Source organism: Pimephales promelas, chromosome 21 (genome assembly GCF_988280905.1).
Source record: "Pimephales promelas chromosome 21, fPimPro1.hap1.1, whole genome shotgun sequence".
Classification (NCBI taxonomy): domain Eukaryota; kingdom Metazoa; phylum Chordata; class Actinopteri; order Cypriniformes; family Leuciscidae; genus Pimephales; species Pimephales promelas.
In genome coordinates this window covers 30,777,304-30,805,195 of record NC_142789.1, presented here as the reverse complement: position 1 = coordinate 30,805,195, position 27,892 = coordinate 30,777,304, and the positions used below count along the sequence as shown (strand labels likewise).

The window sequence follows — 27,892 nt, the reverse complement described above, 5'->3', positions numbered from 1 at the left end:
TCACTTGCGTCAAGTTGTGTGTGTCTTGCTTCGGTCTTGTGAGACGGATTTTTTTATGATTAATTTTATATGTTTATCTAAAATGAATTTACAATTTTATTAATATGTTCATATGTTTAAAAAGAAGAATGTAAATTCAAATATATTTATATATGAAATGTCAGCTGTTTTTTTCTGGGGTTTTTTTTCACATTTTTTTTAGCCTACGTAATTTTTTGGCGGCACCCCTGACACAGCTAGGGGGCACCCCAGTGTGCCGCGGCACCCACTTTGAGAAAGGCTGTTCTAGATATAGTTACAGCGATTCTTGTCTTAAGTTGACTGAACAGCCTGGCTCCTGAATCCTGAACGCAGCAAAAAGGTCCTGGCCCTCGGGGAAATCTGCATCAAACATGTACAAGAGTTTCATCCTTGGGCTCAAACTGTAGAAGCAAACAGAACGAGCCTCCCGGTCCAGGAACACGCCGAGCTTCCTGAAGGACTCTGCTTGAACTGATACAGTTTTCTGGTTGTGATGAGCTTCACATACTCTATCTGAGCAATATAAACTCCATGACATCTCATTGCGTCCCAGACATACTCGATCACTTGCTCCCTTCCTCTCGATTCCCCCACAGGCCACGCCCACGTGCAAGTCTGGCCCAATCACATTCACCGCAAAGAAGCTGCGCTCTGACAGCGCCGGGCGGCACAGGACCTGGTTGCATAAGTCAAATCTCTCGGCATTATCTGGAAATTGCAGTTTCTGCCTCTGATGAGTGGCCACAGTGTTGTTCTTATTCAGATGGAGGTGTTCGTTAGCCGTCTGAGGGTCAAAGGTGAGCGTAACAGCGTCTAAAAAACAGATTTATTAGATTAGCATCAACAATTATCAAGTGGTTCCCATGCATGTGGGTAGATGACATAATGTACTTCTAGAAAGTCGTGTGCTTTTGGTCTGTTTCTATGTTTTATTCTGTTCTGGACCGTGTTTGTTTTTTCTCCCGGACGAGCCCCCAATTTCATGTTACGCCATGTCTAGGTCAAAGGACAAACATCGTCTCTTTTTTTTTTCCATGTTACGTCCTTTGACCTATATGGGGGATAACATGCTTTTTTTTAAATAATTTGAGATGGAATAATTCATTCATAATTACACTGGCAGGTTTTTATGAACTAGATTTTAATTTAGAGAAACACATGAAATATCCGCAAGTCTACAAATTTACAAACCAATAGTAAAGGTGTTAAAACCGGTGGTAAAGCAGTTACAGCATCTACAAATACATATCAAATTTGAACCTACAATCTTGATACTGATTTGAAAACATTAATGAGCATGTTTAAACTCACATTTGTAGAATCCTGGTAGTAGACCGCAGACTCCAGTGGACGTTCTAGTGAGAGCGTTAAGAGTAAGACCACACTGTTATACAAGAACTTTTTTAAACATGAATATTATACACTGATACTGGATAACAACATAACCTTATACAACTCATACACTAAACAAGTCCATTTGGGACACAAGTCATGCTACAGTACCTCACTGAGCACAGGGACACATCCTTTAGAGTTTCCTGTACGATGTTTCCAAGATTATTATACCGCAGATCCAGCTCTTTCAGAGATGAAGAATTGGCTTTCAAAGACGACACCAACTGATGAACTCCTCCTTGAATCTGACAGCCTGAAAGTCTATAAAGAAAAAGCAGTTTTTCTTTCAAATCAGCATATTCTCCCTTTTTCTGCGTTTATTTATCATTGTCTATTTGTTCATACTTTATTACTAACTGTTTACTTGTCTTTAATGATGTTTGAAATTTATATCAGTTTGAATTGAAATTTTGAAGTCTTAACCTTATATAACAGAACACAAGGTTACATGGAACAAAAAATAATTAAAAAACAATAACTTAAAATAGTTTTATTAATTTGTGGTGGGCCCAAGTTAATTTGTTAACCATTGGCCCAGTAGAACAAATCCTTAGCGATGAGCCCTGGTTAGTTTGACTTACTTCAGAACTTCAAGATGACATTTCGTGCCCTTCAGTCCAGATGAGAGTATCTTCACTCCTGAATCACCTAGAGGATTGTCGCTGAGCTCCAGCAATCTCAGATTCATATTTTCTCCTAAAAGCACATCCCTGATCAGCTCCATGTCCTGACTCTGGAGGTCATTGTGGCTGAGGTTCAGGGTCTGAATCTGGCAATTGGGATCACAGAGCGCCGTGGAAAGATGGTTCAGAGCGGACCGTCCCAGATCGTTGTGACTCAGGTCAAGATGAATCAGGTGAGAGTTTGGTGACCTTAGGTAACGCGTCAAGACATCACAGTGCTGCTCTGTAAATCCGCTTCCTTGGAGACTGTCAGTATTACATTCAAACGCACATTCAGTTTTAAACAAGAACTTTACATGATACATTTTAAAGATATTTACTCCATCTTAATACTTACCGAGCCTTTCTGAAGCATGTGATGGCTGGGGAGAATCTCTGAAACCCTTCTAACGTGATGTTGTATTTCCTGAGGTCAAACTCATCGTGATTCATATCTGACATTACAAACTGGTAAGCCAGAAGCGAGCACTGGAACTGTGTGAGGGGCTTTTTGGACCGTGAGCGTTCGAGATCTCGCATCTCCTGCAAAAATGACTTGTCCTTGAGCTCAACGAGACAACGAACAAGACTAATGCATCTCTCAGAGGACAGACCTGTCCTCTTCAAGGACTTGATGTACGTGGTCACCTTCTTGTGATCATCTGAAAGACTGGCCCATGATGAAGGCAGGAGTCCTTCAAGTAGATCTCTGCTGGAATCGCAAGAAATCCCAAAGAGAAAACAGATAAAAAGATCCAAGTGTCCATTTTCACTTCGCAAGGCCTCATTAATCTCATCTTTGAGAATATCACAAAATCCAGGCTTTCTCAAGATCTTTCTCTTTTTGGCTGTTTTTGAGTCTTGATTTCCTGATAGAAATGTGTGAAATTTAAACAAGGCTGCAAAGAATTCCTGGACACTGAGATGGATGAAGGTGAAAAGTTTTGTCCTCATATATCCACATTTGTTCTCTGTGACACAGGTAATGACACCGGGATATTGATGCGCTTCATCAACAGTGATATTACATGTCTTCAAGTCTTCTTCTCTGAAGATGACATTCTGTTCCTTCAGCTGCCCGTGTGCCAGCTCTGCCAGTTTCATAATCAGATCTTTGTGCTGCTCGAGAGCGTCTTGTTGTGACAGTTCTGCCCCTTGATATTTTTCATGGCTCAACCCGGTCTGAATGAGCAGATAGTGGACGTACATTTCCGTCAGATTTGAGGGCATGTTCCTATGTTTATTTTGTCTTGTAATTATGTCTCTAAGAACAACCACTGAAATCCAACAAAACAGAGGTATGTGGCACAGTATCCACAGGCTCTTTTGAGACTTCAGGTGACAGATGATGTCTTGGGTTAGCTGTGGATCCTCGAGGTGCCTCTTGAAGTACTCCTCCTTCTGCTCGTCTCTGAATCCTCTGATCTGTGTGATGTATCCACGTAAGAAGATCTTCTTGTCCAGCTGTCCAGCTGCGACGGGCCGGCTGGTGACCCACAGGCGAGCGGATGGAAGCAGATTTCCTCGCAAAAGGTTTACTAGAAGGACATCCACAGTGGCTTCTGTAGTTACATCTGACAGAAGTCTGCTTTTAAAGTTCAAATACTTTTTATATTCATCCAGACCATCTAAGATGAGCAGAACTTCCCTATCACAGATCCATTCAGAGATCGGTCTTGCCTCTTTAAACTCAGGGTAAAAGTCACAAAGCAAGTCAAATAGACTCTTTTCTCCTTCGAGCAAGTTCAGATTTCGGAACGGCAGCAGAAACACAAGATCTAGATATTGATTGGCTTCTCCGTTCGCCCAGTCAAGGACAAACTTCTGTACGGTGATCGTTTTCCCAATTCCAGCAATTCCTTTAGTTAAAACGGTCTTCATGCTTACATTTTCATTTATGCGTGGCTTAAAGATGTCATTGTAGTTTATGTGTCTCTGAGCTGATGCGTTTGAATCTTGTGTCGTCTCCATCTGCCAGATCTCATGTTCTCTATTGATGGGGTCAGACTCGTCATCGATGATAAACAGTTCAGTGTAGATCCTGTTTAGAGAGACCGCCTGTGGTATACTTCCCTCAAAAGTCCTCTCAGCGTCAGGCAGCATTCTTGATTTCATCTTATTCCTCACATTCTGGAGAATTTCTAAAAATCAGGACAAAGTTGGAAAGTCTTTTTACTTACAGGAGCATCACGCTTGTGTTCTGCAACAAGATATCTTACCATTTTTGTTTACTGAGGTAGAGGGAGGTTCCATGGACTGAAAAATAAAACAAAAAATGCTCATACTTAAATATATATAACATACACAAAACATGTCTTAAATGACCAACTGTTTAAATGATCAGACACTCACCACATTTATGTTAACATCCTGAGCATTGTTTCCTACAAAGTTTGGAGCAACTATTAACCCACCATTCTCCTGTCTAATTGTGGGGTTATGCTGGTCAAGGTTCTGAATTGATGGTTGCCCGAGTGATGTAGAATTATTATTATTATTATTATGCTGTTGTTGTGTACGGTTGTTTGGCTGATGAAGTGGCATGTTTCCGTGATCTGTTTGAACACTGTCACCATCTGTTTGAAAAAATTAACAATTAAATACACAACCAAACCCATACCATGTACATATTATAGTAAAGCTTACTGAAGATTGAGAAACCTATTGGCAACTAAGAAAGTAAATTATAAATATTTTCCTACTTGTGATATGTTTTTTTTTCTTCATTTTTTTCACTATGGACTTGATCCTTTTGAATGCATTTTTCTTTCCATATTTTTTCTTTAGTTTCTTTACTGTGTCTTCCAAGCTCCCCGTTGTTCTTCTCTGGCTGTGTTAAGCAAAGACAAACAGTTAGAACAATAAGATGTATGTACGATAGCAAAAATAAAGTTGGTCATTAGTTTTTAGGGTTAGATACACCTGTTTTCATTTAGCATACACAAGAGTTCAAACATTCACTTTTTCAAAGGCCAGATAAGCTAATAAATATGGCAACCAAAGTCAAACATAGAAAGGCAGCTAGAAATAACAATATTCTTTGTATATACCAGTTCAAAGTCAATGCATCAAAAATCTTTTTTCGAATTGCCTGGAAAACCTCCTCATGCGAGTGTAAAAACTTTTTTGCGATAAACGGGAGTTTTTGTGAAATTGACGTGTTTCCATTGAGCGTATTTTCATTTCGCAATTTCAATTTGCGCAAATTGAAGGGTAATGGAAACGCAGTCTACACTAGTGACCGCGACGCTGAAACGTGTGAAAACAGATGAATAACATCAGTACAAAACACGAACATTTATTTATTTGGATTAAATACTGTAATCATTTAGTGTCGTTTTTCAATGTCAATTATTTTACTATTACATGTTCATGCCCAAAATGCTTAATTAATATTCAGAGAAGTTGACTGCATGTCATTCTAGCTGCGGGCGTTCTGATCGTAGGCACCTCGCGATCATTCATTCATTAAAATATTTTAAAAAGACAGGAATAAAGCACCAATGCACACTTTTTATTAGTCAAATTCATTTAAAAAAATGTAAACCCAAGTATAGAATATAAGTAGGCTAATATTGTTGTTAATGAGAAGACAGAAGACTACTGCAGGTTAGTGGATAAATATATTTAGCCTATTTATTATTCAGAATCAAACAGTTAGAAAGAAAATATATTTATAGGAACATTTCAGCAGGCTCAAGATAATTAATACAGAGATCGTTATTCATTGTTTTAATTAATTGGCATCCATAAAACGTAGTGATAATCTGCATTCTCATGTAGGCTATGGACGAACGATGAACACTACCGGAAACTCCCTTTACAAGATTATATCAAAGCAGCTTCACAGTGATAACATGAAAATAATACAACACCGATCAATAATATTGTTAAATATTAAATGTCCCGAGTGAGTGAGAGAGAGAGTCAGGTGCTCACTGCTCAGTCATACTTAAATGATATGAAAATATAAAATATTTTTCACTAAATGGCTATTTTTTTCTATTCTTTAATCCAAAATATAAAAATGTTTAGGTACATGACCACAACAACCATCAATTTTTTTTTTTTTCTTACAATTCAAGCTCTGGATACTGCGTCACTCCCACACACTTCATCAACCACACAACACACACATCGCATAATATCACCTGCTCAAGAGCTTGTTGAGTTTCTTCTGTAATGAATATCGAATCTTCTCATTAAAATATTCGCAAGATCTCAGGAATCCTCTGAAACTGCTCGTGTTCACGCGCTCCATCGCTGCACTTCTCTCTCTCTCTGTGTGTGTGTGTGTGTGTGTGTGTGTGTGTGTGTGTGTGTGTGTGTGTGTGTGTGTGTGTGTGTGTGTGTGTGTGTGAGCATAGACAGTAAGTGTGTGAGACTATCTAGTCTAGTCTAACCGCTCAAACTTCAAACACAAAGTCGCAAACAGCAAAAGCGCGCCAACAGCAGACAGGACAGCAGCGCCATAGACATAATAAATACATAGACGCCCTATTGGCCGCTGGAGCGTACGTCAACGGCGCCGCCATATTGGGGAGAGCAACTTTCCCATCCCTCTCATACCGGGAATTGAGAAAAATGTATGTATGTTTGACTGAAGTTACTTCTGTTATAATGGCTAGCCTATTACTGATCAATAAAACTGAAATTTAACACAAAGAGCTAAATATTAAATATATGTCACTATTTAACTTATTTTTGTGTGTGTGTATTCTGTAATTGAAATGTCTTATTCTATTGATATTATTATAGCTTTATTAATAAACTATACTATCAATATTTTTATATAATTATACTAGTATTCATTACCATTTTATTTGCTGTATACTATTTGTTTATTTTATTGACTAAACTATTTACTATTACTTCTCACTTTACGTTAATTACTATTTGCATTGCACTGTATGCCCAGTTGTACCACAACATGTATTATCATAAAGGATTCAGTTATCAATGTTATTGCTAAAATCTGGTCAATCACATAAAATGCTTTTTCCACAATGAGCAAACTTAAATATCTCAGTATGGGGGTCTTCACCATTCTTATCCAAGAACGTTTTTATCCAGAAAAACGCTGCTCACCCGTTTACTTACATTTAAGTACAGTGCAGTCTTGACCTCCGCAAAATGGCGGACCAGTTGACGTATCGCAGCAACGTTCCAAAGCGGCCAATAGGGCGTCTATGCGCAAGGATGTTCTTCTTCTGGTGTTTAATGGCGGATTGGCAGACCAACATGGTGCATTCCCGCCACCTACTGAGTATATACACTGTGTGGAGTATACTTGGCATTGGAAGAAAAAAAAATTACAGTAATTCTATTTATTATTCCAGTTTTATTTAAATATTAATTAGTGAATTATTGATTCGTGAATTATTAATTCGTGAATCTTGACCCATTTCCTAACAATACTTTTATTGAAATTGTATCAATTCCCATCCATTGTAGCTCTTTGTTGTCTCGCCCATTCATATGCAGGACATTCTAAAAGAATATGCTGCAGTGTTTCTATATAGCGCGGAGATGTGACGTGTCGAGAAAAACACTTTCGATTCACTTAAAATTTTTTATATTAATTTCCACCTCAGCATCTGATGATTCCGCTATTATAGTTCCTGTATTCCTTTATGACTCTGTTTTTCGGTTCAGCGCATTAATATCAAATTAGAGATTTTATTGTTTCACACATACATTCAATCCAATCAAGTACAAAATACTTTTCTTTTTTTGACCAAAAAATATTTGTGTTCGAGACGAGCGGCTCCAGAGGGAGATCATCTGCTGACTGGAGAATCACATCAGGATCATTTTAAAATGAAAACACATACGCAGACTGCTTGCATCACATTCACTTTTTTTTTTAAATATGAGCATTCATGTTCTTTAAATTGTGATATTTTGGAATAGTGAAAATTAAGCACTTCTTCAATTCACAGTTGCTCTCTGTAACATGGAAAAAATGATGAACCTTAACTTAAACATGACAGTTTATATCACTAATATATATATACTCAATTTATTCAATTAAAAAGACCATTGTTGTGAATATAAGTGTGTGTGTGTGTGTGTGAGAGAGTGAGTGTGTGTTGATCCGCACAGACACTGAAGGATCTCAGACTGGAGAGTTTCTGCTGTTATAGAGGTGATGATGATGATGATGATGATTTATATGGAGGCGATCTCTTGTGTTTCGCTGCTCAGCTCTTCAGATCTCAGTCTATAAGCCTCCAGCGTCCCAGAATGCCCTGCGGCTCCTTAGCTCCAGCGCACCAGGATGCTGTCGCCGTCCTGCACGGAGTAAAACTGCAGCGGCTTCAGATCGTTGTCGATCTCAATCTCTCGACCCGCCAACTATAGGACACACATCACAACAGTAATACAGCGATCAGTGTTGCAGACGCCTGAGGCTAGCATTAGCTGGGAGGGTGGGGTCGTGACCTTTGCGCAGGTGTAGCTGAGCTTCAGTCGGACTGCAGGGAGTTTGAGCTGTCGGTGTAAAAGCCCCTTCACCTTCTGAACGATCATCGACTCTGAAAACAGCATAGAAACACTTCAGACAGGTGTGTGTGTGTGTGTGTGTATGAACACTCACTCTCTCTCACACACACACTAACCCGACCCCTAACCCTGCCCATCACACACACTCTGTTCACCTGGCAGCTTCTTCTCGATGGGCTTCCTCCCAGCATCCTCTGGGCACAGGAAGGTCACGGCTGAAAGCAGAGACAGGCGATGGTGAGCTGACGCTCCAGTGAGAGAGTGAGTGAGTGAGTGAGCGAGTGAGAGAAAGTGAGTGAGTGAGTGTGTGAGAGAGAGTGAGTGAGTGAGTGAGTGAGTGAGAGAGAGAGTGAGTGAGTGAGTGAGTGAGTGTGTGAGAGAGAGAGTGAGTGAGAGTGAGAGAGAGAGAGAGTGAGTGAGAGAGAGTGAGTGAGAGAGTGAGTGAGTGAGTGAGTGAGTGAGAGAGAGAGTGAGTGAGTGAGAGAGAGAGTGAGTGAGAGAGTGTGTGAGATAGTGAGAGAGTGAGAAAGTGAGTGAGTGAGTGAGTGAGAGAGTGAGTGAGTGAGAGAGTGAGTGTGAGAGAGAGTGAGTGAGTGAGTGAGTGAGAGAGTGAGAAAGTGAGTGAGTGAGTGAGTGAGTGAGAGAGTGAGTGAGTGAGAGAGTGAGTGTGAGAGAGAGTGAGTGAGTGAGTGAGTGAGTGAGTGAGTGAGTGAGAGAGTGAGAAAGTGAGAAAGTGAGTGAGTGAGTGAGAGAGTGAGTGAGTGAGAGTGAGAGAGAGTGAGAGAGTGAGTGAGAGAGTGAGTGTGTGAGATAGTGAGAGAGTGACTGAGTGAGTGAGTCACTCAGTTGAGAACAACATGGGCCTAGCTAAAGCAGAGGCATTTTTCAAAAATGAAGAGGAGCTGGAGATAATATACCCAGCAGAAGTTAAATCTACTAAAGATAAGAAAAAGATGAAAGAGACGATCCTGAGAGAGAACCCAGAGTTACTGCTGTCTGACTACAGTGGACCAGAAGACAACAGAGTCCGGTGTAACCTGCTGTTCTTTACTGAACACCCATCAGCCTGGCACACCATCCTCAGCTCTGCCATGACATGCAGAAGGAAAGGAGGCATCAGCAAAGGCAGACAGCTCACTCTGGAAGGAGACAACGACACAAAGCTGATCGTGAACCTCTATCATAACGGAACCGTCATGGTCCAGGGACCAGAAACCACCCTCAATGAATTCCAGAGGAACTTCAGAAACTTTAAAGTGGAGGTTCAGAAGATTAAGAAAGATTCTGAAGTGAAGATAAACACAGAGGAGGGACTCTGCAACACAACGGACTCAAACACTGACCCAGGCTCAAGATCTCCTCTGACAGAGAGACACATCAGCACTCCTGCATCTCCCAAGATAAAGGCCTTGAAAGACAACATCGCAGAGCTGGAGCAGGACTACTACCTGTTTAAAGAGGAAACTACCAACAACATCCACCAGCTCCTGAATATGACCAGCCATCAACAACTACAACATCTCTCCTCGGCCGTTAAACATCTGGAGGAGGCCAACCAGGAGCTGCGACAGGAGCTGAGGAGGGTGAGAGAAGAGCTGGATAGAAGAGAGCAACACGGACACACACTGGAGAGACTGCTGGAAGAAACCAGAAACCAGCTGCACACAGAACAACATCAGCAGTGTGTCAGCACTCAAACACACAGTGCCCCCACTCCAGAACACATCCCAACATCAGCAGTGTCAGCCAACACAACAAACAGCTCCTTCACTCCTGAACGCATCCCAACCACAGCTACACATCAGCAGTGTGTCAGGACACCATCACAGAGCTCCTCCACTCCTGCAACCCCACGATCTCATCAAGCCCCTCAGAGGAAAGTCAGCAGCAGCATCCCACCATACCGTCCACCAACTACACCCTCCACGAGCAGCGGCAGAGATCGGGCGAATAAAGACAACATCGTCATCCTCTGTGACTCCAACGGCCACCATCTTGACCACAGACGTCTGTTCCCTGGCAGATCGGTGAAGAAGTTCTGGTGTCCCACCTCACACTCTGCTCTGAGACTGCTGCGAGAGGGAGTGCTGGGTGCACCGTCACACATCATCCTCCACACCGGAACAAACGACCTCAGTGCGAGGGTGGACGTCACTAAAGCCCTGTCCAACGTGGTGAAAACAGCCAGCAGGATCTACCCCGGAGCCAAGCTCATCATCTCAACCCTTCTGCCCCGCAGAGACGTCCCTCAAAGGATCATCAACACAATCAACGCGGAGATAGCCAACATCTGTGCTTCAATGCCGAACGCTCACATAGCCAACCATCAGCGCATCACCCACGAGCATCTATATGACCGTCTCCACATCCATCGCGAGGGCATGAGACTGTTCGCTAAAACCATCAAGGAGTCAGCCCTGAAACGGCCTCAGAGAACACCCCCTGAGCGTGAGAGAGTCCGACCGATGGACAGCTACGCCGCTGTAGTGGCAGGAACAGGTAGAGCTGACACTGACCTGATCCAGATCAAACACATGCTGGAGATTATTTGTGACAATATGTTAGCTTAAATACTTATAGTGTGTCTGTCAAGAATGACCATTATTTCTTAATCACTTTTCTTTTTTTTTTCTTTTTTTTTTCTTTTTTTTTATTCAATGTGTAAAATTGATCGACTCACCATAATTTTCTAACTTATAACTCTATATTTTAAAACATTATTGAGTCATGAATTTCATACATTTTTCTGGTAAATCCATTGTTAAATGTCAATGTCATCGTTTAAAATAACATGCTATAACATTCAGGGGATGTTCTCTTCTGCTTTTGGGGAGAAAACTACTAACCCTGATTTTGTTAATATTGTATATAGTTCAGATATAATTATTTTACTTGAGACATGGTGTCGTTTAGACTCCAAAATCTGTACTCCTCCAAACTACAGAGAGCTACGAATCCCTTCAATCAAACAGCCTAACATTAAAAACGGAAGAGATTCAGGAGGAATCATAGTTTGGTTTAAAGATCATTTGTGGCATTATATTCAGCCTGTCAAAAAAGGGAAAACGCATATTTGGTTAAAACTTCAGAAAGAGCTTCTGTGTTTAGATGAGGACATGTACCTGTGTGCCACATACATCCCCCCATACGAGTCTCCTTATTATAATGAAGATATCTTCCCAACCCTACAGTCAGAGATCGTTTACTTTCAATCTCTAGGATCGGTTCTGTTAATGGGGGATCTGAACGCTAGAACGGGGAAGGAAGCGGATTACATTACCTCAGATGGAGACAAATACATTAACAATTCACATATATATCAGCGGAAACACTTCACGAAGGCCCGTCAGAATTATGACAACACGATAAACAGGCACGGAAAACAAGTCCTCCAGCTCTGCAAGAGTCTGGGCCTGTATATAGTTAACGGCAGAACCAAGGGAGACTCTCTGGGTCGGTTCACCTACTGCTCATCTCTCGGCAGCAGCGCAGTAGATTACGCCATCACTGATGTAGACCACAGTAAACTCAACTATTTCACAGTAATGCCACAGCTACCATTATCAGACCACAGTCACACAGTCCTCAGTCTGAACAGATCTGTGAGTCTCCGGCCTTCAGACCCGAAGGCTAAACTGCACCCCCTCCCCTCCACATTTATATGGGGTAAAGACAGTCCGGCCCAGTATGAAGCCCAGCTCCACAGCACTCGGGTCCACAACATGATAGACTCATTTCTATCTACTTCATTTAGCGAAGACAAAAAAACTATCAATTTGGCAACCCATCAATTAAATGAAATATTTTATACTGTAGCCAGAAAAGCCCTGAGAAAAAGAAAAAAATATCGATGTAAGAAAGAAATTGCTAAAGATGGTTGGTTCGATAAAGAATGCGAAAAATTAAGAAAAGAATTAAGAGCATTATCAAATATAAAACACAGAGACCCTGCAAACCAACAAACTCGAGACAAATATCAGCAAACCCTCAAAACATACAAGTCCATGCTAATACAGAAAAAAGCGGATCACATGAAAGCAAAGCTTAATAAGATCGAGGAGGCAGTAGATCAGAACTCTTTTTGGGAATTATGGAATAAATTAGATAAACCAAAAGAACCTAAACACATTCCCATCTATGACCCAAATATCTGGACCGAACATTTTGGAAAACTCTATTCCCAAAACGAGCCAACCCTCACCCAAAAACACCTGACCTCCCAACTCTATAACCTGGAACACACTGTAAAAGACCAGCTAACCTCGTTAGACCAGCCCATATTACTGAACGAACTGACAGACAAGATGAAATCCCTAAAAAATAAAAAATCCTGCGGCGTGGATTTAATATCAAATGAAATGCTGAAACACAGCAGCCCCAAATTGACAGATGCAATTCTCAAATTATTCAATCTTTTATTAAAGGCAGGACACTTTCCTGAGATATGGAAAGCAAATTTGATTACACCAATCTTTAAACAGGGTGAGAAGTACGACCCAAATAATTACAGGGGCATCACAGTGAGCAGCAACCTGGGCAAACTCTTCTGCTCCATCATTAACGACAGGCTCGTCCAGTTCCTCCAAGAACACAAGACCCTAAACAGCTGTCAAATTGGATTTATGCCTAAACAGAGAACATCAAATCACATTTACACACTCCACACACTCGTACAAAAACACGTCCAACAAACAAAACAAGGGAAAATATTCGGCTGCTTCATTGATTTTAGAAAAGCTTTTGATTCGGTATGGCAAAATGGACTTTTCCTAAAGCTAATCCAAAGTGGAATAGGAGGAAGGACATATGACATAATAAAGGATATATACAACGGGAACAAATGCGGGGTAAAAATTAACGACAAACGTACTGATTATTTCAGTCAAACTAAAGGAGTCCGTCAAGGCTGCAGCCTCAGCCCGACTCTCTTTAATATCTATATTAATGAACTGGCATCAGCTCTGGAGAAGTCCTCTTGTCCTGGTCTGACCCTCGAGGGCAGAGAAATCAAAAGCCTCCTTTACGCTGATGATCTCCTGCTGCTGTCTCCTCATGAAGAGGGTCTGCACCAAAGCCTCTCGCTTCTGGACCAGTACAGCAGCGACTGGGCCTTACCCATCAACATGGACAAGTCCAAAATCATGATCTTCCAGAAAAAACCTCGCCTTACTGACAAAAAATACAAATTTACACTTGGGGGAACAATTCTTAATCATGTCACCTGTTATAATTATTTGGGTCTGACAATCTCAGCTTCTGGAAAATTTGACACTGCAATAAAAGATCTGACTGATAAAGCACGTAGGGCTTATTACAGTATAAGAAAACCCCTGTTCAAATATAACCCACCCATCAAGCTGTGGCTGAAAATCTTCGACAGCATCATCAAACCCATCCTTCTTTATGGCTGTGAAATCTGGGGGCCCAAATTTAAACTAAATTACGAAACCTGGGACAAAACCCCGGCTGAAATTTTCCACCTCGAGTTCTGCAAAAACATCCTGGGAACTCACAGAAACGCTCCCAGTCTGGGGTGCCGGGCAGAACTGGGCAGATTCCCTCTCCTATCGGAGATCCAGAAGAGAGCCGTAAAGTTCTGGTTCCATCTCTCAGACGCGCAGACAGAGAGTTACCATCACTGCGCTCTCAGATACAGGGCAGGACTCACTGAGGGCGACCCCATGATACATTTAGTGGAAAAACACCAACTCAACTCATCAATTCAATTCAGACACTCAAAAGTAAAAGAAATAGGGAAAATAACCAAAGAAGAATACATACACGATTGGCAGATAAAGGTCACACAACTAAATAAACTAAAATATTTCAACAAAATAAAGTCAGATTATAAATTGGCTCCATACCTGACTGATATCGGTAACTATGGTCAGAGAAAGCTCCTAACTAAGTATCGCATTAGTGACCACAGTCTGTGTGTGGAGACGGGCCGACATAAGCAGAGCTGGAGAAAGAGAGAGCTCCGAGTGTGTCCGCACTGCCCTGATGGGGCCGTAGAGGACGAGCTGCACTTCCTCACCGAGTGCAGCAAGTATAAAAACATCAGAGACGCTTATTTCACACAAATAGCACAGATTGTACCTCAATTCCAACAAGTGAGCCCCATAAACAAACTGTCTTATATTTTGGGAGAAAAAGAAGAGTGTGTTCACCTGGCAGCGCAGTACGTGTCCTCCTGCCATCATATGAGGGAGAAGGGATGAACCCTCTTTTCCACTAAACTGCTCTCTGTACTTATTGTATATATCTTTTTTTTTTTTATCTATTGTGGTATATTTATGCATAACATGGAAATGTTTTTTTTTATTGTTGTTGTTTATTTTTTTATTTATTTTTTTTTTTTTCACTTTTATTTATCTACATATATGTTTATATATTACTATTGCTTTGGCAATATTGTGCTATTTTACAGTCATGCCAATAAAGCTCATTTGAATTGAATTGAATTGAATTGAATTGAGTGAGTGAGTGAGTGAGTGAGAGTGAGTGAGAGAGTGAGTGAGTGAGTGTGTGAGAGAGAGAGTGAGTGAGAGAGTGAGTGAGAGAGTGAGTGAGAGAGTTCATATGATAATGCAGATTCATACTTAATAACTGGTGTTTCAGAGCGAAGGGTTTCTGTTCTCTGAGCTCGCCCTCGTCTGGAGCGCCGTACTCTGAACACACACACACACACACACACACACCATCAGCGGGTTTCTCCTCATCACTGAATGAAAACAGTGTTCAGAAATGCATGAACGGCCAATAAGATCATATCTGAAGTTTAATATGCAACAGAGCACAACAGTCGCTTCCGGAAGAGAGGAAATCAAACCTTCAGAGCCGATTGAGCTGTTTATCGCTTCGTTCAGTCAGTGTGTGTTATTTCAACTTTTTATATGAAATAATCATGTTTAACAGCAGAATTCCTGAAGAAAAACTACATTACCCATAATGCTGTGCAGAAAACCCCACCAATCAGAGTCGCAATTAGAAAAACACACTAAAAGATCTATTTAGCTCCGCCCACTCCCATAAAGCGCCGCGAGTGATGTCATCTAGTCAATCTCCACGCTCTCAGAAAACTGAAATGTTTGAATTATGCATGTTTTGCTGTAACATTATATATAAAATCAACATTTTTAAATGAGCAGATTTCTATTGTTCCATTGTTATTAACCCGGTTGTGCGGTTTGCAATGCATCATGGGATTGCAGTTCTTCCCTCACTGAGTTTGTGATGTTATGATCATGGCTAATAAAACTTCAACAATGTCTTTTTTTATCCTTTATGGGAGAAATGAATGCAAAAGTGTTTTTTTATGATTTTTTACTTTTTATTATAAAATTATTTAAATATCTTGATTTGACATTTTTTTCTGATTTCTTCAAGTGGCTTTTTATCGTAAAAATTTTTTTTAAATGATCCGTTTATTTTTTTTTATGACTTTTTAGTAAAAGTTTTCCTACACTTCCGGAACCAACGGCTCTGGTAAGGGGGCGGGGACAGAGGAACCAATCAGATCCTCTGTGGGCGGAGCTTCTGCTCGGGGGCGTTCCCACACAGAAACGGCAGTGTGATGCGAGACTGACTGTGTATGAGCGAGAGGAAGCGTGGGTGATCCGACAGGAAGTGTGTGTTCAGCTTCTCCGGGTCACTGACGCCTCCGGCCCGAAGCCACGCCGACCCGAACATCTTACAGTAATCCAGCTCCGCTCCCCGCCTCTCGTCACTCTCCACCTGAACACACACATCGCTCAACATCAGACACACACACACACACACACACACACTCCACCTGAACACACACACACACACACCTTTCTCATGTCCAGCAGCGTCAGGCGTCCCAGCCGAGCGATGATGATCTGACGAGCCGTTTCCGGGTTCTTCTCCTTCTGAAGCAGAGGATTCCTGCGACATGACAGATGAACGAGAGAACGCAGCTTCTCCAGCTCGTTCACCACAAACCACTACACACACACACACACACACACACACACACACACACAACCCCCCGTTAAACACTTCCGTTAACCAGAGGAAATAAACACCAGATGTAAGAGGCGCTGGTTGTTTGACCTCTGAGATGTTGTTGTCGTCTAATGACAAAGTCTTCAGTGCCGGGAACGCCGCCGTCTCGTCGCCTCCACAGGAGAGAGTTATTAATCCTCACACACACACACACACACACACACACACACGGTCATGTGACCTGCTGTACCTGCTGACGCATCGCTGAAGTGAACCGCAGAGAAACCAGTACTGGACAGATTCAGCTTCTCCAACCTGAAGATCACACACACACACACACACACACACACAACTGATTACCATCATACACACCTGATGACCATCACACACACACACACACACACACACACCAGGGTAAGTGTGCGAGCTCCAGAAGCGTCTCCTGCCGGATCGGGTTTTCGGACAGATCCAGAACTCTGAGATTGCGCAGCAGAGCATCAGGTCTGATGAACAAGGATCATCATTAATAATTAGATCAGATTTGCATTAATAATCACATAGCCTGATGAGGGAATCATCCGTACCTCGTTAACTCTGTGATGTCGTTATCGGAGAGATAGAGCTCCTCTAACTGCGGCCACATGGGGGCGCACTGGAGAACCTGCACAGGGGTCAGAGGTCAGAGGTCACAGCTGACACTCTCTCTCACACACACACACACACACACACACACACCTCACCTGAGTCCAGGTGAGTGCGCAGCTGTTGAGTGACAGCAGTCTCAGACAGGAGAAGGCGGGGCTTAAGAGGCTTGGGTCACCGGAGAGACTCAATCTATTGTGGCTGAAGGAAGAAATTATTCCAGAATATTCCAGTTATGACGAGATTCACACACACACTGAATAAAACCACAGGATACGGAACCTTAAATTAGACCAAAACAGTCGATTCTTGTGCGTTTATGCAATGCTGTAGTGTTTATTGTAAATGATTTATAGGTGTTTTAATGTTCAGTTCCTCTTCAGCATCTCTTCTCTGATGACGAGGGCGGGGCTTTAACCTGTCACTCACAGGAGATCAGCCAATACCAAACCACAACCATCCAACCAGCCAATCAACTGCCCACAGACACGATCAAGCCCCGCCCACAGGCGTTTCACTCGATATACGACACAATAGAGGAGAAATGTTTTGGAGTCAGGTGTGTGTGTGTGTGTGTGTGTGTCACCTGATCTGCAGCTCCCGCAGGGACTCCAGCTGAGCCGTAATGGCCGCCAGAACCTCCCATGAGGCCAGCAGATTCCCCGACAGATCCAGAGACTCCACATCTGGCCGGCGTGGTTAAAGAAGCGCACGCACACACACACACACACACACACACACACACACACACCTAACCCTAACGCTGTAACTGAGAGCTCTGTGAGCCGGCGCTCAGGGAAGGATACGAGGCGTGGTGTCCCTGATCTGGTTCTGCGGGCCCGGCCCGGACACCTCACATCTCCTCAGACACACTTCAGTCAGCTGATCCATCCTGGAACACAGCCACAATCCTCACACGCGTGCTCTGGCTTTATTTATTTATTTATTTTAATCTGGCTTTATCCAATGTTCAGATTTGCTGGAAGTGTATACTTAATTAGTTCACAGCTCATTTGCATATCATTTCATAAAACCTGTAACACTAAACACCTTACATTTCTTTGTTTCGCACTCGCTCGAAGCCGACCATGACGACGGTCCTGCTGGAGACCTGCATCTCTTCTCCCTCATCCTCGTAGCGGCGCTTCACAGCCGTCACGTAATCCACGCCGAACTGGGCCTTAGCGGGCCGCACGAACGAGCCGCCGGTCCGGTGTCTGGACACAGGGACACACGTCAGCCGACCCGACACTCACTCACACACGTCACATGTACTGTTGTCTTCAGTACCAAGTCGATGCTGGAATTTTCAAATGTGAGGCTTTGAGTGGAATCACGAACTCCTCTGATTGGCCGTTGTGTTCACACGCTCATCAGATGTCTGTGATTGGCTACGGTGATCAGCGCACGGGAGCGCTCGCATGTAAAAAAATTATAAAATTCCAGTTTCGATTTGGTACTAAAGACAACGCTAGTCACATGATCATCTGAGGCTCCCATGAGCACCTGCAGGTGAAGAACTGCACTCCTTCATGGCTCCCATCATGCTTCCCTCTCTCCGGATCATCCCACTCCACTCCCAGCCACACGCCTGCCAACACACACACACACACACACACACAGTGGGTCAAACACATGACCTCACACACACTCAAAAACATATGACATAAAAAGCCAAAATTGACTTAACTGTGGCAAACATACAGCGTTTAATGTTGTTTATGCGTGTATGACCTTAAGTCAGAATTATGAGATAAAAAGATGAAGTCATTTGGACAAAAAGTCACAAATATGGCTTAAAAGTAAAAATTCTGACACAGAATCATTTTAAACATACTTTTTATGTCATAATTTCGACTTCAGGTGATATCGCGTGATGTGTATAGTGTTGCTGTTGTGATGTGGATGAAGGACCTGTTGTGGGCGGAACCGGACCCACATATCGCACAGTCCCTCGGTGTCCATCACAGGTCACGCGCATGCCCACGCGTGGCTCTTCCTCGTCCATCATCATCTTCATCATCTACAGACATCAGAGGAGTGGCGTCCGCGGCGACAGCTCGAGTTTATATGTGCGTTCAATCATTATACAACATTCCCTGTAAGCAGAGACAGGCCAGTTACACGCTGAATAACTGAAATATGAAATAATAACAGAGTGGAAATGTTCCTGCATCACTCTCACCTGCACAACCAGCGACAGGAAGTGACGTTCAGGCGGTCCCGCGCTTAAACTGCGTCGAAGAGAAGCTGCACCCTCGCGCTGCTATTTATTTCATCAATGTCAGTCAAACCGATAAATTGACATATAAATTTATTCTTGAAATAAATTCGTTTGCCTCGTTATCGTGTGTAGCGCGCTTGATGTGTTCTCGCTAAGAGATTAGTAGGAACTAATGATCGGTGTTTGTGTTTCCAGGAGACAGAGAAACTCTGCGCACGCGCGTGTGAGAAACACAACCGAAACGTGTGTTTGTGTGAGAAATATTGATGTTGAAATATCTGATATTTACACGGACATGAGCTCGAAGTGACATCATGAAGAAGAAACAGCTTGTAAAGAGGTTTGTGTTTCCTTATGAATGTATCTGTAATATTTCACTCTCAGACAGTCATCAAATATCATTGAGCTCTGCGATGAAGTATGGAAACACACATGGAAATAACCAGGCTTTTGCAAATCATAATTATGATATACTAACTCATAACTGACATAAAAAGTAGATATCATGACAAAAGGGTTTCGACTTTTTAATGTCAAGATAATCGATCATGATCATGACTTGGTATGTTATAATTTCGATTTTTATTCCATTATGATTTACCAAAGCATGATTTGTTCTTATGTGCTGGAAATGAGCTTCTAATGTGATGTTTTTAGATAAAAGTCATACAACTGATACATGTCTACCAAATCATTTTCTATATAATAATTGTTAATGCTAACTAATGTAGTTAACTAAACAACCTTATTGTAAAGTGTTACTGAAACAGCATGTCACGGTATTATACGGATATTTTCTGGTTGTGAAATGTGTGTGTTTTTTGTGTTGTGGTTGTGAAATGTGTGTGTTGTGTGTGTGTTGTTGCAGTGGAGATGCTGGCCAGTATACGGTGGGTCAGGTGTCCGGAAGCCTCTTCCCGGAGCAACTCAAACCCGGAGCTTTGTCCGCTTTATTCTCCTCCTCTTCATCAGCAAAGACTCTAGTCTTCGTCCCTGCGCCACAGGTGTGTGTATCAGAGGATCTCAGTGTGTGTGTGTGTGTGTGTGTGTGTGTGTCATAACGCTGGTTTCTCCCATCAGCCTAAAGCGTGTCCGCCAGCGTCTGGTTCTGCTCCGAGTCCCGGCCCGACCCGTCGGCTGAAGAAGACCCTGAAGAGGCCGTCGGCGGCCGAGCAGAAGCTGCAGGACCGGTCAGTGTGTGGACACGCTCTAGCTATCCACAAATTATAACAATTAGGGATGGGCGATATGGACTTAAAACGATGTCATCATATTTTCTGGTATTTATTGTGATGACGATATCAATGACAATATAAATACAGTAATATATTCGCCACTGTTTTTGGCTGCAAGCGTTCATGAGAAACACAAACACTGATTTAACTCGTTCCCATCATCACGTAGGCTCCTATAATATTACAGAGAATATATATATTAAAAACAGTAAAAATGCGTACATCCGAACACCAGCCCGTGCAGAAGTGGAAAAGTTGCAGATAATGTTTAAATAGTCAAACTGAAATATAAAAACCCAACACTGATACTGATAGGATGATAATCATACTCTGAGTCCTGCTGCTAATAACAGTTTAATACTCGCATGCCCGCTCCAGTCGCTCTCTCTCTCTCGAATGATGCTGTTGTTGTCCACAGAGAGAGCGCTCTGCAGAACGCAGACGACGACGGCCCGGCGACTGCCAGGAAACGCACACACACACACACGCGGCCGGGCGAGGAGGGGGAGGGGGATCCGCGAGCCGGCGGACGCAGGAGGAAGAACACGGCGGAGGAGCGGCTCAAGCTGAAGCGCACGGTGTTCGTGGGGAACCTGCCGGCCAGCTGCAGCAAGAAGGTGCTCACACACACACACACACACATCTGCATATCTCCTGCACTGACAGCATTATATGAGAACTGACCTCACGCATCACTTCCTGCTGTTCACTGAGCTCACGCATCACTTCCTGTGTTGTGTTGCAGAGTCTCCTGTCCCTGTTCCGGCCGGTGGGAGTGGTGGAGTCGGTGCGCTTCCGCTCAGTGGTGCGTCTCTAGCCGTTATAACCTCACAATCTCCATCACTGTGTGACATTAATCCGCGGTGTGTGTGTGTGTGTGTGTGTGTGTGTGTTGTAGGTTCGGGAAGATCCGACGCTCTCCCGCAAAGTGGCGGCCATCCAGTGAGTCCCGAGTCTGATACTCTGATTAAATACTGTTTCCTGTAATACAGAAACTGCACACACTCCCTCAGCGTCTGATCGATACGAGATAATAACACTGATCACACACTCGCTCTGATCTGTTTAACTCAGTCACATGTTTGTTCAGTCGAGTGTGTAATAATGCTGGTGTGTGTGAGGCTGAGGCGAACGCTGTGTGTGCTCGTGATATTCAGTCACATGTTCTGCAATATCTCGAAGTGAACGATATTTAAGTTTTTTATCATTGGAATCGAAATGATGAATCTTTCAAATTCAAACGATACCCAACCCTTATTATATAACACAATTAACATCGAGCACACACACACACACATGCGTAGTCTTCATAGGCGTCGTGCTTAAATAGTTCTCTTCTGAATATCGTCACATTTAACGGATTTGCTGTTTGAACTAAAACACATTAATAATGCGCTTTATTTTCCTGGTGTTTCTGTGTGTGATAATAAGCTGAAGTGTGTGTGTCCTGGATAATACGGTCCTGATCCTGTCTCCGTTTCTAGGAGGAAAGTTCATCCCAAAAAGCAGAACATTAACGCGTATGTGGTGTTCCGGGAGGAAGAGGCGGCGGCGGGAGCGCTCAAATGGTACGAGTTCATTCGCAGATTTATACTGTATTCTTATGAATCAAATATTAAGGACGTGCATTTGAACTCGTGCAGGAACGGTCATGAGATCCAGACGGGGTTCCACATCCGAGTGGACCGAGTCTCTAAGCGCAGCGCAGTGAGTGATGTCATCATATAATTATAATAACACTTCTACAGTCTGGATGATGTTTTCAGGCTCTTCTAGAACTTGAATGTTGATTATTCTCCATAACGCTCGGTTCACACAGAAAAATCCAATAATCAATCTTTCTCTGTCCACAGCATGATCATAAACGCTCCATATTTGTGGGGAATTTACCGTACGGTGAGTCAACGAATGTGTTTCTGTCTTCCCGTCCACACATCTGAACATTCCCAGATCAAATTACACATTATATCTTGTTTTCTGGGGAAATCAATCAAAACTAAGAGACATGATGCTTAAAAACAGCTAAATGATCTGCAAATGGGGTCAGAAAGCCTTTGCCGTGCTCACTCAGTGTGTGTGTGTGTGTGTCAGATGTGTCCGAGCTCCCGCTGCGAGAGCACTTCGAGGAGTGCGGGACCGTGGAAGCCGTGCGTCTGGTGCGAGACAGGGATTCTGGGATGGGAAAAGGCTTCGGATACGTCCTGTTTGAGGTTATTAATATGTATTTGATCAATTTAATCTTTCTTAATTTTAGCCATATACACAACCAGTCAAACGCTTCGGATCGGTACGATTCCTAATGTCAGTGTAATATTACTCCAGTGTAAATCATCTGTTCTCTGTGAATATACAGTAAAGTGTCATTTATTCCTGAATGTATCATCATTACTCCAGTCTTCAGTGTCACATGACCCTTCACAAATCACTCTAATATGAGGATCTGATGATCAACACAGTTATCAATATAATGAGAACTTTATATTATACAATATTATACAGTGTTGATAGCAGTTAATTACCTTTTATTATCAGGATGCTTTGATGAATAGAAAGTTCAAACGAACAGCATTAATCTCAAATATAATCTTTTATAAGGTCAAAGTACGTGTATATAACTCTTTTCAACACTGATAACAATAATAATGTGTGTTGATCATCAGATCCTCATATTAGAGTGATTTGTGAAGGGTCATGTGACACTGAAGACTGGAGTAATGATGATAAATTCAGCTTTGATTTTTAAAATAAATTAAATCATACTCCTGACGAAGGTCGTGTGACCGAAACGTTGTGTGTGCATAAACTTGATTGAAAAGTGCAAGTAATGATAGTGTGCGGGAGTTCCTTATCTGCTAAAATAAATTAAAGAAAACTGTTATTATTATTTTAAATGATCATAATATTGTTTGTGTGAGTATTTTTAATTAAATAAATGCCGCCTTGGCAGTCTTCTTTCAAAACTTTAGAAATCGCACCGATCCGAAGCTTTAACCGGGAGTGTGTGTATTTCCAGTGTGTGTCTCCGCATCTGCACTAGATGTAATATGTTTGCGCCTCTGAATAAAGCAGCTGTTTTTCCTCCATATTCTCAGACTTTATGAGCCATAAAAGATCAAATATGATACGAAACGTGTTCCAGCTGTGTTGTGGTCCCTGTGTTTCAGAGCCCAGATTCGGTGATGCTGGCGCTGAAGCTGGACGGGTCGACTCTGCTGGAGCGGCGGGTGCGGGTCAAGCGCTCCGTGAAGAAGGAGAAGCAGAAGAAGAAGCAGCGTCCGCCAGCCGGAGCGCCCCGCGAGAGGACCGCTCCGGACGCCCCGCGCCGCCGCACACCCAAGGGCCCGAAGCACCAGCTCAGGAACCGCATGAAGAACCCCGGACCCAAAACAACACCAGCGTCCTCCTTCAGCGGAGAGACGGCGGATCCGGCCAAGAGGAGCCGAGTGATGAAGAAGAACAAGAAGAAGAAGAGCAGACCCGCCGTCCACATCTGACCTCTGACCTGATCAACATCACTGATAACACCTGACCCGGCAGCACTCGTGTCTCCAATAAACATCTGATTAAACACACTGGTGTTTCTGTCTCTAAAACAACCCGGACGATTTTAATAAACATAGAATTTTTCATTCTCGCCTCTTTTTTCCGGCAGATTTCATGCGGAATATTTTTAATGATATTTAATTTAGCATTCAGCAATTTATTATTGATCTCCTGCATCGACAGCATTATATGAGAACTGATGACATCACGGGCTCCTCCAGAGCGGCTGTAGATATATATATATATATATATATATATGAAGTATATTAATAACTCTATTACAGCAGAAATGAAGCATCGCTGAACTCAGGTCAGCTGGACTGACTCTTCTCTTCTGGACACACACTCGTTCTCCTGCGCTCGTCTCTGTAAAGTGGCTCTGATGCACTAAGTAGAAAGTGCTATATATAAATAAAGCAGTTGACTTTAATATTTTAAGTTGTATTCATAAACACAAACGCATTGTGCAAACATGAATTCACATCAGGATCAATTATTAAAGGCTGTGAACAACTGAAGTCTTCATTCTCAGTTCCTGATACCGAACGCATTAAAGTTATATTTTATTTAAAGTGTATATTATTGTGTGTTTCCCGGCGACTGAAGTATATATGAGCTTTTAGGTTTAATCTTCAAATTGCATTTGTGCATCACAAGATCTCCATATTAATGCACACGAAGGGCTGATTCGGTTTATCCGTTTTTATTTGGAGTTTAAAAAAAAGGAAACTTATACATGCTTCATTTCCCACAATTCCACATCAGACGTCTCAGCCTTGGAGAATAACTTAAACACACGAGGACAGATCAATGACACACGAAAGACATCCAAACAACATCCTGTCTCTGAGCCTATCACTGATATTTAATGGAAACGCAATAATCGGTTAGTAAACAAACGACACAAAAATAACGGATGTTTCCAGACACGCTCGTTACAGGCTCAACAACATGAAGAGAAACTCATTCTATCCCAGACGCTTCTTTAAAACCGTGTCTGTGCGTTCGGTGGCAGAGCAGACAGGAAGTGATGTCACAGTTCCTATTCGATGTCGTCGTCGCTGACACTCTGAGCGCTGACGATACGCTGAGAAGCGGAAAAAAACATGATATTTGAAAAAAAAAACATTTATTCTTTTATCTCATTATTATCAATTATTAAATGATTACGGAAGCTCGTTTGTGCCACAGAGAAAATCATTAAAAAGTGGCTTTTACCTCACCCTTCTGACGACTTATGGTTAGACACGGCTGAATGGATGGATGTTTGTGTGTGTGAGTGAGTGAAGGGAGGCGGGTCCCACCTGGCTGATGGTGGGTAGTTTAGTGAGCAGCATCTGGAAGACTGGAGGAGGAAGCGTTTGCTGGAGGACCTGCAGGAGCTGCTGAGGCTGACCACACACTGCGATCGCATTCGTCAGGTGGTCCACACCCTTCTCATAGTCTCCTGAGAGAGAGAGAGAGAGAGAGAGGGGGATGATGGGTAACCGCTCTGCAGAAACACACAGTGTGTGTGAGCCACCGCAGTGAGGTCTCACCCTGAGCCAGGAGCTCTTCTCCGAGCTGGATCTCCTCCAGGAAGAACTTCTGAACCGCTTCAGCGTCCTTCAGGTCCGGTAACTGAACACAGAAATAAAAGCTTTTCATGTGGCCATTTTCTCAATCATGATTCCCGGCTATAGCAATGAGGAATAACCAGTGAAACATGAATGTGTGTCGAATCACCCTCGATAATCCAGCCTTCTCCTGAGACGCCTTCTGCCGTTTCCTTCCTGAAACAAAAATCACACACATCCACTATTAGACCTGAGAGACACACTCCTGCAGAACCACAACCAGCCGGACCACCTACCGGACCAGCACTCAGATCGGCTCACATACTGACAGATAGGTGGATAGATAGAAAGGTGGATAGATAGATCGATAGATAGATCAATAAATAGATAGATAGATAGATAGATAGATAGATAGATAGATAGATAGATAGATAGATAGATAGATAGATAGATAGATAGATAGATAGATAGATAGATAGATAGATAGACAGACATATAGTCAGACAGCCTGTCAGGCAGATATATATATAGTCAGACAGACATAGTCAGATAAACAGACACAGACAGATGTATATATATATATATACAGTCGACAGAGATCAGCTGCTCTCACGTTCTCGGAGTTTGTTCTGGTAGTTTGGATCACTCCGCCTCTTTCTGTCGAAATAAACACAGTAACCGACGAACAGCGCCGCGCCCAAACCCGCCGCGATCCTGGAGCTACTGCTGCCCATCATGACGAGAGAAACACACGACACGAGAGAAACACACCGGGGGATAATGACGGTAATAATAACACAGATCAGACTGACTGCATGACCCTCACGGAGCCACACGAGGAAGGACCCCGATGACGTCAGAGCCCGTGACAGATGAGCGACCGCGGGCTCCGCCTGATCAGAAATGCACAAAGACACCCGCAAACAATTTATTCAATCGCGTATGGAGATTAAACCAGGCGACAGCATTATTACCTTCATGTAGAAAATGAAATAATTTAAAAATCTACAGTTTGGAACAATTGCGTCATTGAATTCAACAGCAGATGGCAGTGAAGATCCACCGCAGAAAAACTTTTTTTTTTTTTTTTTTTTTTTTTCACCGCAGAAAAACTTCAGAAATACAAACTTGATCTGATGACGTTTTAGTTGTTCCACTTTTTGTTTGATTACATTTCTTTCATTCATCTTTCAGAATTAATGCATAATAATTATTACATAATTTATTATAAATAGTAATAAATAATTTATTATGATTAACAAATAATTATTAAACATAATAAATGCATTTATAAATATATTCTTTTATATATAGTCTTAATTCGTTAAATTATATTCCAATGTAAAACAGTTGTTTTCTTAAATGTATTACTTTAAGTGTGTGTGTGTGTGTGTGTGTGTGTGTGTGTGTGTGTGTGTGTGTGTGTGTGTGTGTGTGTGTGTGTGTGTGTGTGTGTGTGTGTGTGTGTGTGTGTGTGTTCAGTAGGGGTCACTGCTGCATCACACTCCAAAAATACACTCACAATGAATGAAAGATCATAACACCAGAACTTCAGATGTATATTTGCTCGATAGTTTAATATCACTCTATTTACTCGACTCTTAATTACATAATTACTCACTTTTATGCTTTTGGCATTTATGCTTTTTTTTTTTTTTTTTTTTTTTGCCTTTAGTGACCCGCACCTGCTGTAGTGTGTGTGTGTGTGCAGTGTGCAGTGTGTGCAGTGTGTGTGTGTGTGTGTGTGTACTCTTGGCTCGGCTCGGCTGCAGATGGCCTGGACTGAAGCTCGACTGGATCTGATTAGAGGCTCTGAGGAGACACAGGCATTGATCATGTCGAGATCATCCCAGAATACCAATTACAGCCTCTGAACTGCCTTTAAATGATCAGCATCCAGTTATTACACATGCGTGAACATCATCATCATCATCATCATCATCATCATCATCATCGACAGACAGCGTCCGCTTCCCATGCGCTGCGGAGTGTTTCACGGGGACTCGGCGGAGAAATGGTGCCTTTACAGTAGTATTTTACAGTTTTATTTTATTATTATTATTTATTCATATTACAACAATATTTCAAAGAAAACTTTTATTTTTATTTTAAAACTAAAATTTTTAAAATGGCATTGCT

General features: G+C 42.4%; 4 protein-coding genes across 5 annotated transcripts; 1 reads left to right on the top strand and 3 right to left on the bottom strand.

The window, feature by feature from the left end:
- Positions 1-282: 282 nt before the first annotated feature.
- LOC120474058 (protein NLRC3) lies at positions 283-6,608 on the bottom strand. Of its 2 annotated transcripts, XM_089124775.1 has the most exons (10): positions 6,439-6,608; positions 6,230-6,370; positions 4,781-4,908; positions 4,431-4,654; positions 4,298-4,334; positions 2,437-4,219; positions 1,998-2,345; positions 1,525-1,677; positions 1,333-1,376; positions 283-834 (listed from the first exon to the last, which is right to left on the bottom strand). In XM_089124775.1, exons 1-10 carry the CDS (start codon positions 6,441-6,443, stop codon positions 296-298), a joined length of 3,402 nt encoding a protein of 1,133 aa, XP_088980901.1. In that variant the 5' UTR covers positions 6,444-6,608; the 3' UTR covers positions 283-295. The 2 variants fall into 2 exon arrangements, with proteins under 2 accessions (XP_088980901.1, XP_039520155.2); XM_039664221.2 differs by lacking the exon at positions 6,439-6,608 and having other exon boundaries at positions 6,230-6,414.
- Positions 6,609-7,921: 1,313 nt separating this feature from the next.
- tbce (tubulin folding cofactor E) lies at positions 7,922-19,511 on the bottom strand. Its single transcript, XM_039664222.2, has 17 exons — positions 19,381-19,511; positions 19,110-19,294; positions 18,702-18,786; positions 18,251-18,412; positions 18,002-18,087; positions 17,782-17,881; positions 17,294-17,396; positions 17,138-17,214; positions 16,964-17,056; positions 16,804-16,868; positions 16,662-16,726; positions 16,400-16,552; positions 16,172-16,319; positions 15,185-15,253; positions 8,738-8,797; positions 8,523-8,614; positions 7,922-8,435 (listed from the first exon to the last, which is right to left on the bottom strand). Exons 2-17 carry the CDS (start codon positions 19,216-19,218, stop codon positions 8,340-8,342), a joined length of 1,563 nt encoding a protein of 520 aa, XP_039520156.2. The 5' UTR covers positions 19,219-19,294; positions 19,381-19,511; the 3' UTR covers positions 7,922-8,339.
- A 103-nt stretch (positions 19,512-19,614) lies between these two features.
- rbm34 (RNA binding motif protein 34) lies at positions 19,615-24,281 on the top strand. The gene is made up of 11 exons (XM_039664224.2): positions 19,615-19,759; positions 20,288-20,423; positions 20,500-20,609; positions 21,073-21,271; positions 21,400-21,459; positions 21,553-21,596; positions 22,139-22,222; positions 22,298-22,361; positions 22,508-22,550; positions 22,746-22,864; positions 23,819-24,281. Exons 1-11 carry the CDS (start codon positions 19,734-19,736, stop codon positions 24,146-24,148), a joined length of 1,215 nt encoding a protein of 404 aa, XP_039520158.2. The 5' UTR covers positions 19,615-19,733; the 3' UTR covers positions 24,149-24,281.
- Positions 24,282-24,884: 603 nt separating this feature from the next.
- tomm20b (translocase of outer mitochondrial membrane 20b) lies at positions 24,885-26,615 on the bottom strand. The gene is made up of 5 exons (XM_039664225.2): positions 26,367-26,615; positions 25,923-25,969; positions 25,736-25,817; positions 25,502-25,644; positions 24,885-25,284 (listed from the first exon to the last, which is right to left on the bottom strand). Exons 1-5 carry the CDS (start codon positions 26,488-26,490, stop codon positions 25,240-25,242), a joined length of 441 nt encoding a protein of 146 aa, XP_039520159.1. The 5' UTR covers positions 26,491-26,615; the 3' UTR covers positions 24,885-25,239.
- Positions 26,616-27,892: the final 1,277 nt, after the last annotated feature.